General features: G+C 41.0%; 1 protein-coding gene across 1 annotated transcript in view; it reads left to right on the forward strand.

Annotated features, from left to right (window-relative positions):
• The window catches only part of CCDC170 (coiled-coil domain containing 170), a 199,444-nt gene that overhangs the window by 54,127 nt on the left and 125,729 nt on the right, over positions 1 to 19,588 (forward strand). Inside the window, exon 8 of the mRNA XM_075338162.1 lies at positions 2,712 to 3,029. Within this exon, the coding sequence (XP_075194277.1) occupies positions 2,712 to 3,029 (318 nt within the window). The remainder of the gene's footprint in view (positions 1 to 2,711; positions 3,030 to 19,588) is intronic.

Here is a 19,588-nt window from a genome sequence, read left to right on the forward strand (position 1 = left end):
TTAACTTCTTTCCTGAAAAATAGACTTCTTGTCATGACATTTTTACATGAATGACTTAACATAATACAATGCTATAAATTCTAAATATTATTCAATGTTGTAAAATTAACGCTGAAAACTGCTGTTATATTCTTAGCTGGCCATGGTCCTGTGCCATCTATCTCCATTGTCATGTATCACTGCTCTAACTGCTACTGATAGTGGAGGAGGTGGCTGTGGTGTCACCACGGGGGTCATATTTGCCTTCTGCTATGCCACTAGGTGTGGCTTGCTATGGCTAGCTACAACAGCATTGGAGTTTGTGTCCCTTGAGCTAGGTAGCCTGTATTGCTGCTCAACTAATTATAACCTTGCATATATTAAGTCTTGCTGTTTAGGGACAGTCATCAGTCCAAATCCTGAGAACGTCTTATTTAAATTTTCCCCTCACACTCAGTTCTTGACAGTTGTAAGTTTTCATACTGACTTATTGGGCTATATCTGTTTCCTGATCATGATATTGGATATGTCTCCTATTCATTACCCTATCTGTCTGACCCTTAGGGTGGTGTCACACATAGCGACAACGACGTCGCTGCTAAGTCACCATTTTCTGTGACGTAGCAGCGACGTCCCGTCGCTGTCGCTGTGTGTGACATCCAGCAATGACCTGGCCCCTGCTGTGAGGTCGCCGGTCGTTGCTGAATATCCTGCTTAATTTTTTGGACGTTGCTTTCCCGCTGTGAAGCACACATCACTGTGTGTGACAGCGAGAGAGCGACGAACTGAAGCGAGCAGCGAGCAGGGAGCCGGCGTCTGGCAGCCTGCGATAAGCTGGTAAACATCGGGTAACCAAGAAGCCCTTTCCTTGGTTACCCGATATTTACCTTAGTTACTAGCGTCCACCACTCTCATGCTGCCAGTGCCGGCTCCCTGCATACGTAGCTGGAGTACACATCGGGTAATTAACCCGATATGTACTCTGGCTAGGAGTGCAGGGAGCCAGCGCTAAGCGGTGTGCTCTCACGCTGCCAGTGCCGGCACCCTGCTCCCTACACACGTAGCTGGAGTACACATTTGGTAATTAACCTGAAGTATACTCTGGCTAGGAGTGCAGGGAACAGGGAGCTGGCACTGGCAGCGTGAGAGCGGCAGACGCTAGTAACTAAGGTAAATATCGGGTAACCAAGAGAAGTGCTTTCCTTGGTTACCCGATATTTACCTTAGTTACGCTTCCACGCGTCGCTGCTAGCTGGGGGCTGGTCACTGGTCGCTGGTGAGATCTGCCTGTTTGACAGCTCACCAGCGACCATGTAACGACGCAGCAGCGATCCTGATAAGGTCAGATCGCTGGTCGTGATCGCTGCTGCGTCGCTATGTGTGACACCACCTTAAGATTGCTACCTGATGCTGACCCTGGAGTGATTTAATCCTTTATTTGTCTGACGATTCTGTCACAAATCCCTTTCTCCTGGTTCAGACCCCAGCTATCCTCTTAAAAGTGTTGCCATCGCCAGATTTTGTCCCTTGTCATAGCCTCTTTGGTTCTGACCTAACTAGTCCAATGACAACTTGCCCCACAGGCCCACAGCGACTCTGGGGACTTTATGACAAAGGCCAGATTATTGTAAAGTGGTGAAAGGGTTAACATTGAAGTGCTACATGAAACCTGTTAAACAGAGTATTTAGTGCAAAGACTGGCCATGGCAGCTTAAATAGGACCAACTACCAGGATTTTCATATATAAGCTAAAGCCAGTGCTATACTGGTGGTATCAATCTGATTCTATACATACCTTTAGTTGTGAGATCGAATGTATAGTTTCTGAATTATAGGCAAGTAAAGTTTGTGAAATGCTCTGTTATTAGATGAGAGGTGCAGCGGAATATATAATAGGTAGGTCGGTTTTTGCTAGTTATTCCTGCTCCTGTCTGCCTGCCTGTCCTTTCTTTCCCTTATCCTTCCGCTTTCCTTCTTCACCCTGTAATAACAAAGACAGGTGGAGAACGGACAGGCGGGCAAAAAGGGGTGGGAAAAACTAGCAAAACCTGACCCACGTATGAGATATTCCATTACACCTATCATCAAATAACAGTGCATTTCACAATCTTTACTTGCCTATATTTCAGAAACTATACATCCGATCTCACAACTAAAGGTATGTATAGAATCAGCCTGATAGTGCCATTATAGCGCTGACTTTAGTTTATATAGGTAAATCCTGGTGGTTGGTCCTCTTTAAGAATTGTCTTATTTTTAATCACAGTCAATAGCAGCTTGTATGCACAGTAGATCCAAAATATTCACTTTTCATTACTCAGACTACTGATTCCCAGCAAATCTTTACTAAAAAGGTGATTTGTCATGTTGGATTTTTTTTTGGGCCACTTAATATTTGCGTTTGTATGTGTATAATGTAGATTGGCTTATCCCATTCACTACTTCTACAATACTTTGTATTTTTCTATAAAACCAAAGCTCTCTTATAGTGCTGAATGTTCATGTAGGAGGAAGAGAGTGGTTAAATTTTCAGTTTTGGAGAAATATGAAATAAAGTGCGCCATAGTGCAGGAGAATAGTAGGTAGACCTGTTCAACATCAATAGCCCTACTAGTTGCAATCATTTTGATGAAAGTCAGCATGTATGTACAACCCATTGTAAGCAGACCTGGTTTTGGTTTTGTGATAAGTAAATAATAAATGATTTTTTCATTTTATTCTGTTAATTTCAGAATTTAGAAAGTGTTACTGATGCCAAGCATGCTCTTCAAAATGAGGTTACAATGCTCACTGATAGGTTAAATGCATCTCATCGAGCCTGGGAGGCCAGCAAACAAGAGCTACACCATGTAAAGAAGAGCACTACCGAACTAGATGTGACATTGAAGAGTAGTTTAGGAGAGGCCAAGGCGGCAAGAAGCTTACATGAATCTTTCAAGGAAGAAGTTGCAGCTGCTCTCAATCGGGATCCTGTACCTGTGAAGCCAAAAGAAGAGGCCATCTTGGAGAGGATACGTGACTTGTGCAACAGGACAGAAAATAAACAAATTGTAAGTTTATACTATAGGATTACTATATATTACTGTATAGTATAGTTGCCATGAAGATTTAAGTATATGAACTTGAACAGTTCTCGCTAGGCATCTGCCAAACTAGATTAATGTCAGATACGGTAGTAAAATGTCCAGTAATGATGCGCGTTACACCATTTTGGCCAATGCTTTGCATTGTGCATGGTGATCATATGCTTGGTGCCTCTGCTTAAAACATAACTGTACTTTTAAAAACTTTGTATTAATTATTAGGACAGGAGATTATAAGAAACTTTGTCAGAGTCAGCTTCCTTCCCCGCTTCTACCTTTTTTCCTTTTTCTACCAGACACTTCTACCTTTTTCTCTGCCTTCTGAACTCATCATCCACTGTGGTCATAGGAAATGGACTGCAGGTTTCATGTGACACAGCCTATCATTCTGTATGCCAAGGCTAGGCAAAGTACAGCCCACTGGCCACATCCGTCCCTCTGCATTTTCCAGTCTGGCCTGCTGACTGAGAGTGCCGAAGGGATAAAAACAGTGGACCACGGGGTTCACCACGACCTCCGTCGCATGCCCGCTACCTAATGTCACCACTTTTCGCATCCTGTGGATAGTGGTGAATGCATTTATGGAGGCGGGGAAACCTGCCCCTTCTTCCACCAATCACTGTGTGAGTCAGCTGTGTGGAGGGTCAGTGCAGGAGAGAGCCAGTGGAATTGGAGCAAGGTGAGTATGTGATGTTTTTATTTCATATGATTATGGCACATACTGTATATGGGGGGCTATATGGAGGCTCATATATAGAGGACGATAGGTGCAGCTCATGTATAGAGGAAGAAGGCTTTGTGGGGACATGTATATAGGATTATACATGGGGCTCATAAAGTATATAGGAGGCTAGGTAAGGGCTCAAAATATATATAGGAGGCTATATGGAGCTCATAAAGTATTTATGAGGCTATGCTAGGGCTCAAAATATACATAGGCTATATGGGGCTCATAAACTATATTGGAGGCTGTGTGGGGCTCATAAAGTATATAGGAGGCTATATGGGTCTCATAAAGTATATAGTAGGCTTTATGGAGCTTATGATGTATATAGGAGGCCATATGGGGGTCATAAAACATATGAAGCTATATGGCTTCATAATAGGGCTCATGTATATCATAGGCAATATGGGCATCATAAAGTATGTAGGGGGTTTTATGGGGCTCATAATGTATGTAAAAGTCTATTTGGGGCTCATTATATATACAGTACAGACCAAACGTTTGGACACACCATCTCATTCAATGAGTTTTCTTTATTTTCATGACTCTGAAAATTGTAGATTCACATTGAAGGCATCAAAACTATGAATTAACACATGTGGAATGAAATACTTAAAAAAGTGTGAAACAACTGAAAATATGTCTTATATTCTAGGTTCTTCAAAGTAGCCACCTTTTGCTTTGATTACTGCTTTGCACACTCTTGGCATTCTCTTGATGAGCTTCAAGAGGTAGTCACCCGAAATGGTTTTCCAACTGTCTTGAAGGAGTTCCCAGAGATGCTTAGCACTTGTTGGCCCTTTTGCCTTCACTCTGCGGTCCAGCTCACCCAAAACCATCTCGATTGGGTTCAGGTCTGGTGACTGTGGAGGCCAGGTCATCTGGCGTAGCATCCCATCACTCTCCTTCTTAGTCAAATAGCCCTTACACAGCCTGGAGGTGTGTTTGGGGTCATTGTGATGTTGAAAAATAAATGATGGTTCAACTAAACGCAATGCTGGTTCTGTATGCCTTCAATTTTGAATAAATTCCCAACAGTTTCACCAGCAAAGCACCCCCACACCATCACACCTCTTCCTCCATGCTTCACGGTTTGAACCAGGCATGTAGAGTCCATCCGCTCACCTTTTCTACAAAGACAGTTGGATCCAAAGATCTCCAATTTGGACTCATCAGACCAAAGCACAGATTTCCACTGGTCTATTGTCCATTCCTTGTGTTCTTTAGCCCAAACAAGTCTCTTCTGCTTGTTGCCTGTCCTTAGCAGTGGTTTCCTAGCAGCTATTTTACCATGAAGGCCTGCTGCACAAAGTCTCCTCTTAACAGTTGTTCTAGAGATGAGAAGGTGTGTCCAAACGTTTGGTCTGTACTATATATATATATATATATATATATATATATATATATATAAAAAAGGCTATGTGGGACTCATAGTGTACAGTACACTGACAAGCAAAAGGGTAACAATGTTTTGAACTTTTGACTTTCAAGCTCCATATCTTACCATCCACTAAAGCTTTGTCAATAAAATGAAGGTAGGGCTTACAATCAATCAGCTTGATGATCTCATACATAAATTTGATTTGCAACTATTTAGCATATGATTCGTTACACAGATTCTTGACATGTCACTACAATTATACTGTTTTGCTCCTAAAAATCTAAATTTAAATTGTTATTATTTTGTTAGTATTTTGTAAATCCACCTTTAGCTTTCAACACTGCCTGAATCCTTCTGGGCATGCTTTTGATCAAATTCAAGCATGTCTTCAACGAAATCTGATCCCATGTCTCTTCTACACATTCCCAATGTTGATACATACTGGTCGACCCACTTGGGTATGATAACTGTTCAATTATATTGAGGTCTGGAGACTGTGGGGACAATCCAGCACCTCTACTTCATTCCAATTGAACCATTTCTTCGCCAATCATGACTTATGTTTTAGGTTGTTGTCCTGCTGGAACACTATCGCCCTTTTCATACGCATAGTGTTCAAGTGTACGAAGTTAATTCTCTTTTAGCATACTCACATATAGCTAAGCATGAAGACCACCATCGCTTCTGGTCAAGTATCCAATGCCTTTGGCTGTGAAATGACTCCATATCATTAAGCTTCCTCCACTGAATTTGACAGTTCCTTCAATTTCTCGGTCCGTTAACCCCTTTTTCCATTGTTTCTGCCAGATCCCTTTGCACCCATCATAGCCTAGTCTATTGACTTTCATCTCATTGCCACAAATCATCAGTTTCAAATCTTCAGTGTCCACTTTTTATACTTCTTTTCAAATTCGAACTGATACTTCTTGTGATGTTATTGAAGTCGAGGCTTCTTCACCTTTTTCTGGGCCACGATCCCAGACTTGTGTAACGTGCATTGCAAGGTGCTTGCATGGGCTTTGTGATCTCACTATTACGAAGCATATGAGCCACCTCCACTGCTGTGTCATGCAAGACTATTTTGTTGCAGAAATCTCTGCACCAAATCTGCATCTCTTGGCAGATAAAAAAATTGTTTAAAAGAACAGAGAGTCCTCAGTGGTTGATACCTTTTAATGGCTAACTGAAGAGAAAAATATGTCGCTGTCCAGTTGTGCGCGTTTCTTCAGAAGTGTCTTTAGTTCCATAAAGATGCGGTACATTCTGGTATCCTCCATTTTGATACAAGTAAAATATATCTTTGTACCGTGTTAGCCAGTAGAGATAAAAAAATTGTTTAAAAGAACAGAGAGTCCTCAGTGGTTGATACCTTTTAATGGCTAACTTCAGTTAGCCATTAAAAGGTATCAACCACTGAGGACTCTCTGTTCTTTTAAACATTTTTTTTATCTCTACTGGCTAACACGGTACAAAGATATATTTTACTTGTATCTCTTGGCAGAATAATGCACCAAAACCGCATCATGTTTTTGGTTCATTTTTTGCCAGGAAATGCAGATTTGGTGTGGAGATTTCTGCAACAAAATACTCAACATGTGCACATAGCTTAATCTGGTCATTCGCCACTGAGTTCAACTGAGGTAAGGTCACTGAGCTTACTGCATATCCTGGCAGAAAACACACCAAAAACAATTCAGAATCTCATCGCATTTTTTGGTGCATTTTTTACCAGCAGATGCTTTGGACTCAGTGAAATCACTATAGCTGAGTTAATTGAGTTTACTTGAAGTGAGGTCACTGAATTCAATTAGTTCACCTATGGTCTGCTCACCTGAAGTCACAGCTGGAGTACTGTGGAAACCTAATTTGTGCCCTCAGGTGAACTCACTGAACGCAATGCTGGATTACCGGATTAGTAGATGTGTGCATGCTGAGTATTTGGTTGCAGACATTTCTGCACCAAATCTGCATCTCCTAGCAGAAAAACGCACCGAAGCTGCATATATTTTTGATGCGGTTTCGGTGCGTTTTTTCGCCAGCAGATGCAGTTTTGGTTCAGAAATGCCTGAAAGCAAATGCTCAACGTGTGCACATATCTTAATCTGGTAATTTGGCATTGACTTCAATGAGTTCACCTGACGCGAGGTCACTGTGTTCAATGAGTTCACCTGAGGTGGGTTCACCTGAGGTCACAGTTGGGGTACTGTGGGATCCGCCAGCTGTGACTTCAGGTGATCTAATTGACTTCACCACTCACAGCTGTGGCTTCATCAGTGTGTCCCTGATGCCGCAGTAAGCGGTCATGTTTTGTAATGGACCGTGCACTGCGACTTCAGATGTAATATAAAAAATTACTCAGGATATAGGTCAAAGTAGAGCAAATATAGACCATTTGACCTATTTGTTAGCGCAAACCATCAGAAATCATATAGAAAAATTGCACAAAACAACATTCGAAAAAATACAATTTTTATTATCAAAGAATTAATAGTACAAAAATGGTGGCATGATAACAACAGGAAATGGAGACAAAGGGCGGCTACTACCTTAAGGCCCAGTCACACTAAACAACTTACCAGCGATCCCAACAACGATCAAACCTGATAGGGATCGCTGGTAAGTTGCTAGGAGGTTGCTGGTGAGATGTCACACTGCAACGCTCCAGCGATCCCACCAAAAACCTGACCTGGCAGGGATCGCTGGAGCGTTGCTACACGATTTGCTAGTGAGCTCACCAGCAACCAGTTTCCCAGCCCCCAGCCAGCAGCGCCGCGTGGAAGATGCTGCGCTTGGTAACTAAGGTAAATATCGGGTAACCAACCCGATATTTACCTTGGTTACCAATGCACGCAGCTACACGTGCAAAGAACAGGGAGCAGCGCACACCGCTTAGCGCTGGCTCCCTGCTCTCCTAGTTACAGCACACATCGGGTTAATTACCCGATGTGTGCTGCAGCTACATGTGCACAGAGCAGGGAGCAGCGCACAATGCTTAGCGCTGGCTCCTTGCTCTCCTAGTTACAGCACACATCGGGTTAATTACCCGATGTGTGCTGCAGCTACATGTGCACAGAGCAGGAGCCGGCACTGACAGTGAGAGCGGCGGAGGCTGCTAACAAAGGTAAATATCGGGTAACCAAGGACAGGGCTTCTTGGTTACCCGATGTTTACATTGGTTACCAGCCTCCGCAGAAGCCGGCTCCTGCTGCCTGCACATTTAGTTGTTGCTGTCTCGCTGTCACACACAGCGATGTGTGCTTCACAGCGGGACAGCAACAACTAAAAAATGGCCCAGGACATTCAGCAACAACCAACGACCTCACAGCAGGGGCCAGGTTGTTGCTGGATGTCACACACAGCAACATCACTAGCAACATCGCTGCTACGTCACAAAAGTTGTTCGTTAGCAGCGATGTTGCTAGCGATGTTGCTAGCGATGTTGCTTAGTGTGACGGGGCCTTTAGGCATAAATTGTAGCATACACAATCAATACATGAACCAAAAGGGGCCATGCAATAAATGATTCACACAATACACAAATGGTGCTCAATATCAATGCATCTATCACATAGTGTATAAACGGGGCTCCTCCTAAGTAAAAGCATCAAACATAGAGGATACAAAAGTTAACCCCATCATAACAAACAGATTAGGCATAGGTAACCACTTAATAAGAAAATGGAACCACCATAGCATGACCGGTAATAAATATCAATAGGTGTAGAATAACATTACCTAGGCAGGTGAACGCCCTGTCTGGAAACCTCCTACGCACGTTTCGACCGGTAGTCTTTTTCCAGGGAGAAAAGTAATATGAACCTGTCGGTTCACCGCTCTTAAATACTATGGACAGAATGCTGATAGGACCTGCGATCATGTGATCGTAAAGTCCGACGTCACTTCCTGTGCGGCGCATAGCAACGCTGATGCTGCCGTCGTCATCGCAGGAACAGACGTCACCAGGAAAGGAGCAATGCCCACCAGTGTAGTGGTACGTCACTGACCCTAGTAAAGACGCCTATCACTGCGAAGACGAGGGGAGCCGCAGCCCGCATGCGCTCAAGTGGCGTCAATGTTACCGTATAATAGTAAATATAGGAGCACCCATCATATAATTTAGGTCACAAAGTAAATGCCGCAAACCAGAATAAGGGTCGGTAGATAAAACAACACTACATATATTAAGCATAAAGGGATAACGAATCTATAAATAATTTCATAGATGCGAACATATACAGAAATTATACAAGACGCAGATACTACAATATAAGTGCATGATTATTAAACGTAAAGTGCAAGAGTGCAATAATAAAACTCTATATGAGCAAGTTATAAATCACCAAAAAGGGGCACAGACAGAATATATGTAGGGTAATCTCAATGATACAATGAAATATATATAAAAAAATATAACAATATACCCAGTTAAATGAACCTAAGTGCAACATATACTGTGCACATGTACAAAACAATATGTGATAGGTGTAGACAATATGAATATGAAAAAGTGCAATACTGATGCATATAAGGATTGTATGGCACAAAAGGTGTAAAAGTTAAAAGATCATGCAAGGTACATGATATAAAGTGTAAAGTGAATGGATAAAAAACATGAAAAAATGTCTCAAGATTGTGCAAAAGTACAAAGTGAATATTAGTTATAAAAAATTCTATAAAAATTCCACAATAAATATGAAAAAATCATTATCCATAAACAGTGCAAGTGATGCAAAACTATGTAAAAAATGTTTTGTTTTTTTTTTGTTAAATAAATAACAAGTGAATATTGTGAAAAAAATATATATAAACCCTATATCCCACTTTAATACATACTCATGCTAAAATTTATATATCTAAACTATATACATAGTCCGAAACCTAAAATGGGCATACATCAACCACAATCTATACTAAACTGAGTACCCAATTTATTTAATGTGTCCACACATACATACAATGACCATAAAACAAGAAGATAAAAAATATATATTCATCAAGCAATCCGCGTCTTCGCATATGTTCCATCTTGATTTTTTTCCTCTTTTCCAACCACTACCGATCCACCAGCAGATACTATGTGTAAACAAGAGCAGTGCACACAAACCAAACGATCATGGCTTAATGTACATATAGATATAAAAACTACAATTAAAAGAAAAAACAATTAGAAATAAGATAAAAACACATTAAAGCCAGATTCATAAAATAAAAACCAATACAATGATCAGAGAAAAGGTGAAAAACTCAAATTTTCATTCAATCCAGCGGGTTGCAGCGTCCCCAGGGTCCAGATCCATCTTGCCTCTCTTTGCGCCAAAGCTTGACTCAAATTGCCCCCCCCGTATATCCGTATGTATGCGATCAATGCCTTTAATGCGGAGGCCAGCAGGATCGCAGGAGTGGTGTATCTTGAAATGTTTTGGGAGAGTTTTCAACAGATCCACATTATCTTCATTTACAGCTGCCATGATATCCCGCACATGTTCTCTGGCTCTAACTTTAAGGGCTCGTGTTGTTAATCCCCCATATATCTTTGAGCAAGGACAAGTAGCATGGTAAACAACCATCTTGGTTGTACATGTGATAGCCTGTGTAATCACAAATTCCCTCCCCTGGGAGGACAAAAAAGTTTTAGAATTTTCAATGTTGGGGCAGGCCACACACGTACCACATTTCTTGCAACCCCATACTTGTGGTGTATTACTACTGGTAATGAGCCTCTGATTGGTGTATAATAACTTTTTACCAGGTAATCCTCTAAGTTGCGGGATCTGCGAGCCGTAACAGAAGGTTCGTTGGTCAGGTAATCCTTAAGCACCGGATCAGCAAGTAAAATTGGCCAATGTTTTTTAAAAACATTCATCATTCTCCCCCATTGTGAATGGTATTGAGTGACCAATCTTACCTTGGAGCTTTCTTTCATTTTATTCTTTGGATAAACCAAATCCTGCCCTGGGGTATACTTGGCACGATTGTATGCTCTTTTGATGCTCCGTTTGCTGTACCCACGTTGAAGAAATCTCTCGTGAAGATCAATCGACTCTCAAACAACTGGTTTGTAGAACAAATACGCCTTAACCTAAGGAATTGACCAATGGGGACAGAGTTTACCACATGTGCAGGATGTGATGATAAGGCATGTAAAACAGAATTTACTGATGGTTCCTTTCGAAAAATATCGGATTGCAGAAAGCCCTCCTCATCCTTCATGATCAAAACATCCAAAAAATCGATCTGATGTGGATCTGACTTATACGACAGTTTTATGTTAAGAGAATTGGAATTTAAAGAGCAAAAGAATTCCCGAAGCTCCTCCGTAGAACCTCGCCAAATCAAAAAAACATCATCAATGTACCGGGTCCAAAAAATGACCCGGTCCATTGATGATTGGTTGTCCAAAGAAAATAGATCCCTCTCCCACAGCCCCAGGAACAGATTAGCATAGGACGGTGCGCAGGCTGCACCCATGGCTGTTCCCTGGAGCTGCAGGTAGAAGGATCCGTTAAAAATAAAAAAAATCTTTGTCAATAAAAACTCCAATATTGTCAAAAAGAATTCATTTTCCTCCTTTGTGTAATTTGTCATAGACAAATAGAAAGATACAGTCCTCAAACCATCACAGTGGCGAATATTGGTATATAACAGTTCAATATCACATGTGACTAGTAGCATGTCATTGTCAATGTGAAGAGAATCGATTTTCTGTAGAAAGTCTGATGTGTCCCTTGTAAATGAAGGAATAGTTTCAACAAGAGGCTTCAAGGAGGCATCGCTGTATTTACCGATCTTTTCTGTCAGACTTCCTATACCGGAGATAATTGGCCTACCTGGAGGGTTCTTGGGATTCTTATGAACCTTCGTTAATAAGTACAATGTTGAAATGGAAGGCTCTTTCACATACAAAAGATCTCGTATTACCTTAGTGATCAAGTTCCTGTCCAGAGCTGTCTGTAAAATCTTCAAAATTTCGCCCCTGTACGACAACAAAGGGTTAAAGGTAAGTTTCTGATAACAAGTATGGTCCCTTAATAGTCTGTGAGCTTCAGCTTCATACATTTTATTTGGCCATATCACCACGTTCCCTCCTTTATCTGCTGTCTTATAAACAACGTCTTTCAGATTTTTTAGACGTTTCAGACAGTTGCGCTCCATTACAGACAGATTGTCTCTATTGATGTTATTAGGGATATGAGATAACTCTTCAGAGACCAATTGGACAAAAACATCAATATTGGAACAGAGTGATAGTGGGGGGAATTTTTTCGATTTCAATCTAAGAGATTGTGGAACCTTACCCAATGATGGATTGTTGTGTTCCACCGCAAGTTCCTCCAGAATCTGTAATGCCACTTGCTCATTGATTGATGGAAAATTTTTCTGTAATTCTTTATCATGAAATCATTTCTTAAGGAGCAGAGACCTGGCGAAACAATGTACATCCTTTCTAGCAATAAAGGTGTCAAACTTCATACTTGGTGAGAAGGTAAAACCCTTCGCAAGTAATTGTATTTCAGTATCAGAAAAGTTATGATCTGACAAGTTAATTACCTTTGGTTGGTTTTTATTTGAGGTCATATTCTGAAAACGTTTGTTTGAGTTGAAGTTCTGTACATATTTCCGCTTGCTAACATTTCCGGATCTTGTAGTAACCGATGAGGTGTCAGATGCATCCCCACCCGAAGATCTGGATGAAACTGAATCAGAACGTTTGAGATTCCCCATATTTGGTGTATGGTGCCACCTGTAAATTTTTTTCAACTGAAAATCATTTGTGTCCCGTACTAATTTCTTAGATTGTCTCTCACGAATGGTCTTCTCCCATTCATCCACAGCTTTCTCCATAGTGGTGTTAAATAATGGAAAGGGAAGAGTTCTGCCCAGCGCAAGAAGGAGAGATACATCAGTAAATTTCCAGGTGCTTTATTCTGCTTGGTTTCCAATAAAAACGGTCATATAAACATATGAACCGTTAAGACATAGTCCTCCATGGATAATGACACAACAGCGACGCGTTTCGGCTACAGGAGTGTAGCCTTTGTCAAGTGTTTGTGTGTTTGTCACACTTGACAAAGGCTACACTCCTGTAGCCGAAACGCATCGCTGTTGTGTCATCATCCATGGAGGACTATGTCTTAACGGTTCATATGTTTATATGACCGTTTTTATTGGAAACCAAGCAGAATAAAGCACCTGGAAATTTACTGACGTATCTCTCCTTCTTGCGCTGGGCAGAACTCTTCCCTCTTCATTATACACAGGTAACAGCACCTGCAGCCCGAGCAGCAGAAGGAAATCTGAGCACATGGAATGGGTGAGCTGAAAGTTTCTCTTTTTGTCTCTTAAATAATGGAAAAGCCTCAGTTGAACAACTATTCTGAAGCTTGACCTTCAGTTCATCAAGCTCTTTCTCCAAAACAGTAAGGGAACCTTGGTTTAAATCAACAAGAAGTCCCATAAACTGATTAGAACTGTCCTTCTACTACTTCAGATGTAGCAGAGTCAGGATCATTGTGGGACGTTGTGGTGTGAATTACAACAGACCTGCAGGAGTGTTTTGGGGGTTAATAAATTGGAGAAAGAAGGTGTTTTTTCTCTTAAACTTTTTGAATAATTTTTCTCTGTGTTTTGTGTTTATTTCTTTTGACTTAAAGGGTTAGTAATGGGAGGTCTCATACATCCCTCCCTAATACTTATAGAGGGTTTTGTTGCAACTGTGATGTTTTGACAAATCAGAGTTATGATAACCCCTTATATTACCTTGAATGCCACCGCACCAGGGCAATTGAGATGAACAGATTGAAGCACAAGGATTAGCACATCTAACAGGTGGGGGAAGCAATGCATATTTATGAGCTTTAATAATCAGACCAGGAAGCAGAGACAGACACGGGAAAACTCAGTAAGTGTAATATACCCTGCCTTAATCCCCATAATACTCTGACAACATTATTCCTAAAAACAACTGTGAGTCAGAAATGCATCAAGGCACCTTCGTCATGCTGTTCCCATTCAGTTTCAGCACTTTTCCATCAATTGCAGCATTATTAAAGCCCTCTAAGACCTACTTCCTAGGTCCTTCAAAACATTATTTCAATTTCCCATTGACTTGCATTAGGTTCATTATTTGTGACAAATACACGAATAGTGGAAATTATTGAGGCGTTCTCCAAACCCGAATATTTTACTATTTGCCCATCACTATTTAAAACATATTCTATTTTTGTTTCACATGTGTTTCTTTACTCACTGTTTTCATGTGTGTTCCTTCATGGTTTTGCTGTCCTCAGTCTGAGTCTACAATGTTCTCATTCCAATAAGAACAAGGAAAATCATTGCATGAACAGGTGTGTTCAAACTTTTGACCAGTACTGTATATGTATATAGTGGGTAATTAGTAAAAAGAGGAAGGCACAATGGGCTTAGCACAAATAAAGACAGTGACATAACGTTTAACTTTTTCCTAACTTATGACATACAGTCATATGAAAAAGTTTGGGCACCCCTATTAATGTTAACCTTTTTTCTTTATAACAATTTGGGTTTTTGCAACAGCTATTTCAGTTTCATATATCTAATAACTGATGGACTGGGTAATATTTCTGGATTGAAATGAGGTTTATTGTACTAACAGAAAATGTGCAATCCGCATTTAAACAAAATTTGTGCAAAAGTATGGGCACCTCAACATAAAAGTGACATTAATATTTTGTAGATCCTCCTTTTGCAAAAATAACAGCCTCTAGTCACTTCCTGTAGCTTTTAATGAGTTCCTGGATCCTGGATGAAGGTATATTTGACCATTCCTGTTTACAAAACAATTCCAGTTCAGTTAAGTTTCATGGTCAAAAAGCCCTCCCTTGACCCATCCTCTGTGTCAAACTATCGCCCCATATCCCTTCTCCCCTATGCCTCAAAACTACTGGAACAGCATGTCCATCTTGAATTGTCCTCATACCTCTCCTCCTGCTCCCTCTTTGACCGGCTTCAATCTGGCTTCCGACCACATCATTCTACCGAAACTGCCCTAACCAAAGTCACCAATGATCTACTAACCGCCAAAGCCAAGCGACACTACTCTATCCTCCTCCTCCTGGACCTGTCCTCTGCCTTCGACACAGTAGACCATTCCCTCCTACTACAGATTCTCTCATCTCTGGGCATCACAGACTTGGCCCTATCTTGGATCTCCTCATACCTAACCGACCGAACTTTCAGCGTCTCCCATTCTCACACCACTTCCTCAGCTCGCCCCCTATCTGTCGTTGTCCCTCAAGGCTCAGTTCTTGGACCCCTGCTGTTCTCCATCTATACCTTCGGCTTGGGACAGCTCATAGAGTCCCACGGCTTCCAGTATCATCTCTATGCCGATGACACACAGATCTACCTCTCTGGACCTGACATTACCTCTCTACTAACCAAAATACCACAATGTTTGTCTGCTATTTCATCCTTCTTCTCTGCACGATTCCTAAAACTTAACATGGACAAAACAGAGTTTATTGTCTTTCCTCCTCCTCACTCACCTCCTCCAACAAGCCTTTCCATCAAACTTGATGGTTGCTCACTCACCCCAGTCTCACAAGCTCGTTGCCTTGGAGTAACCCTCGACTCTGCTCTATCCTTCAAGCCACACATCCAAGCCCTCTTCAACTCATGCCGATTACAACTCAAAAATATCTCCCGGATCCGTGCTTTTCTTAACCAAGAATCTTCAAAAACATTAGTGCATGCCCTCATCATCTCCCGCCTCGACTACTGCAACCTCCTGCTCTCTGGCCTCCCTTCCAACACTCTTGCACCCCTCCAATCTATCCTAAACTCTGCAGCCCGCTTAATCCACCTCTCCCCTCGCTACTCCCCAGCCTCGCCACTCTGCCAATCCCTTCACTGGCTTCCCATCGCCCAACGACTCCAGTTCAAAACATTAACCATGACATACAAAGCCATGCACAACCTGTCTCCTCCCTACATCTGTGACCTAGTCTCCCAGTACCTACCTGCACGCAACCTTAGATCCTCACAAGATCTCCTTCTCTGCTCCTCTCTTATTTCCTCTTCCCACAATCGTGTACAAGATTTCTCCCGTGCATCCCCCATACTCTGGAACGCTCTACCTCAGCACATCAGACTCTCCCCTACCGTGGAAAGCTTCAAGAGGAACCTCAAGACCCACCTCTTCCAACAAGCCTACAACCTACAATAGCCCTCAGCCCAGTAGACCACTGCGCAACCAGCTCTGTCCTCACCTATTGTACCATCACCCATTCCCTGTAGACTGTGAGCCCTCGCGGGCAGGGTCCTCTCTCCTCCTATACCAGTCTGTCTTGTACTGTTAATGATTGTTGTACGTATACCCTCTTTCACTTGTAAAGCGCCATGGAATAAATGGCGCTATAATAATAAATAATAATAATAATAATAATAATGGTGGCCGAGCATGGACAGCACGCTTCAAATCATCCCACAGATTTTCAATGATATTCAGGTCTGGGGACTGGGATGGCCATTCCAGAACATTGTAATTGTTCCTCTGCATGAATGCCTGAGTAGATTTGGAGCAGTGTTTTGGATCATTGTCTTGCTGAAATATCCATCCCCTGCGGAACTTCAACTTCGTCACTGATTCTTGCACGTTATTGTCAAGAATCTGCTGATACTGAGTTGAATCCATGCGACCCTCAACTTTAACAAGATTCCCGATGCCGGCATTGGCCACACAGCCCCAAAGCATGATGTAACCTCCACCAAATTTTACTGTGGGTAGCAAGTGCTTTTCTTGGAATGCCATGTTTTTTTGCCTCCATGCATAATGCCTTTTTGTATGACCAAACAACTCAATCTTTGTTTCATCAGTCCACAGGACCTTCTTCCAAATTGTAACTGGCTTGTCCAAATGTGCTTTTGCATACCTCAGACGACTCTGTTTGTGGCGTGCTTGCAGAAATTGCTTCTTAGGCATCACTCTCCCATACAGCTTCTCCTTGTGCAACGTGCGCTGTATTGTTGACCAATGCACATTGACACCATCTGCAGCAAGATGAAGCTGCAGGTCTTTGGAGGTGGTCTGTGGATTGTCCTTGACTGTTCTCACCATTCTTCTTCTCTGCCTTTCTAATATTTTTCTTGGCCTGCCACTTCTGGGCTTATCAAGAACTGTGCCTGTGTTCTTCCATATCCTTACTATGTTCCTCACAGTGGAAACTGACAGTTTAAATCTCTGAGACAACTTTTTGTATCCTTCCCCTGAACAACTATGTTGAATAATCTTTGTTTTCAGATCATTTGAGAGTTGTTTTGAGGAGCCCTTGATGCCACTCTTCATAGGAGATTCAAATAGGAGAACAACTTGCAAGTGGCCACCTTAAATACCTTTTCTCATGATTGCATACACCTGCCTATGAATGTCAAAGCTCAATGAGGTTACAAAACCAATTTAGTGCTTTAGTAAGTCAGTAAAAAGTAGTTAGGAGTGTTCAAAATCACGAAATTGATAAGGGTGCCCATACTTTTGCACCGGTCAAATTTTGTTTAAATGCGGATTGCACATTTTCTGTTAGTACAATAAACCTCATTTCAATCCAGAAATATTATTCAGTCCATCATTTATTAGATATATGAAACTGAAATAGCTGTTGCAAAAACCCAATTTGTTATAAAAAAAAAAGGTTAACATTAATAACGGTGCCCAAACTTTTTCATATGACTGTAACTATATTTCATAATAAGAAAGGTGTTCCCGACATATAGCATACTATACAGTTATATCATAGCTGAGAAAAAGTACTCAATGTCAAGCAGCAGATGCAAATGCAAACAAGATTTTAGGGTGTATAAAAAGAGAGATAAGATCCCGTGATCCCAACATAATATTACTCTTCTATAAATCCCTTGTAAGGCCACATCTGGAATATGGGATCCAGTTTTGAGCTCCAAATTTTAAAAAGGATATTCAGAAGTTAGTCAATTCAAAGGCGGGCAACTGGATTATTGTAAGTGGGTAGACTTGAACAAAAATCTGTATACATACCCAAGTGTGTCGACCAGTATTCACCAACATTGGGAACAATAAATTAAAAAATTACTAATTGAATCAGCCCAAAATAGTAATAAAAATGTATAAACTATTATAGACAAATATGTAAAATTGGGGCTACTGATGGGACTGACAAAAGGAGGCAGCATCATATGACAAACATGAATAAAAGAGATGAAAAAAAGATACTAATGAGCTTCAAATATTACATTAAAAAAATCTAATTTTTATTAGTTAAAATACTTAATAAAATGGACAGATCAAGGAGTTGAGCAACCAACAGGAGAGGAAAATATAGCAAAAATATACAGTATATTATTGAAATAGGATATGTGAAAAAAAGACCAGAAAGAAATACAGTAGGTATGTAATGGTATCACAAAAAATAACAAGTAAGAATATATGAAACAAAAATTAGTCCCATATATGGAAAACTTGCCCTAAACATTAGGTGCATGGCATTCGATACAATGTGGTACATAATATAAAAATATGTATGAATAAAATGCTCTGAACATTAAGTGCATAGAATACATTGCAATATATTACACATAAATAAAGTGACATATATACAGCTCTGGCAAAAATTAAGAGACCACTGTAAAATTTTCCGTTTTTCTGATTTTTCTCTTTACAGGTATATTTTTGAGTAAAATGTAAATTGGTCTTTAATTCTATAAACTACTGACAAAATTTAGAAACAACAATACTAATGTTTTCACTCAGGAAGAATTTGGAAAACAATATTTTGTGGAATAACCATGATTTTTAATCACAGCTTCCATGCGTCTTGGCATGCTTTCCACCAGAAACACACTGCTTTTGGGTGACCTTATGCCACTCCTGGTGCAAAAATGTAAGCAGTTCCTCTTTGTTTGATGGCTTGTGACTATCCATCTTTCTCTTGATTACATTCGAGAGGTTTTCAATGGGGTTCAGGTCTGGAGACTTGGCTGACCATGACAGGGTTTTGATATGGTGGTCATTCATCCACACATTGATTGACCTAGCTGTGTGGCATGGTGCATTGTCCTGCTGGAAAAACAGTCCTCAGAGGTGGGGAACATTGAGCAGAAGTAAGCAACTGTTTTTGTAGGATAACGTTGTATGTGGTTTGATTCATACGTCCTTCACAAAATTTAATCTGCCCAATTCCAGCCTTGATGAAGCATCCACAGATCATCACCGATCCTCCACCAAATTTCACAGTGGGTGCTAGACACTGTGGCTTGTACAACTCTCCAAGTCTCCGTCTAACCATTAGATGACAAGGTGTTGGGCAAAGCTGAAAATTAGACTCATCAGAGAAGATTACCTTACCCTAGAAATTGGGCAGGAATTGGAAAGATTAAACTTTGTGAAGCACATATGAATCAAGCCGCATACAA

The sequence above is a fragment of the Anomaloglossus baeobatrachus genome, chromosome 3, assembly GCF_048569485.1.
Source record: "Anomaloglossus baeobatrachus isolate aAnoBae1 chromosome 3, aAnoBae1.hap1, whole genome shotgun sequence".
Taxonomy (NCBI): domain Eukaryota; kingdom Metazoa; phylum Chordata; class Amphibia; order Anura; family Aromobatidae; genus Anomaloglossus; species Anomaloglossus baeobatrachus.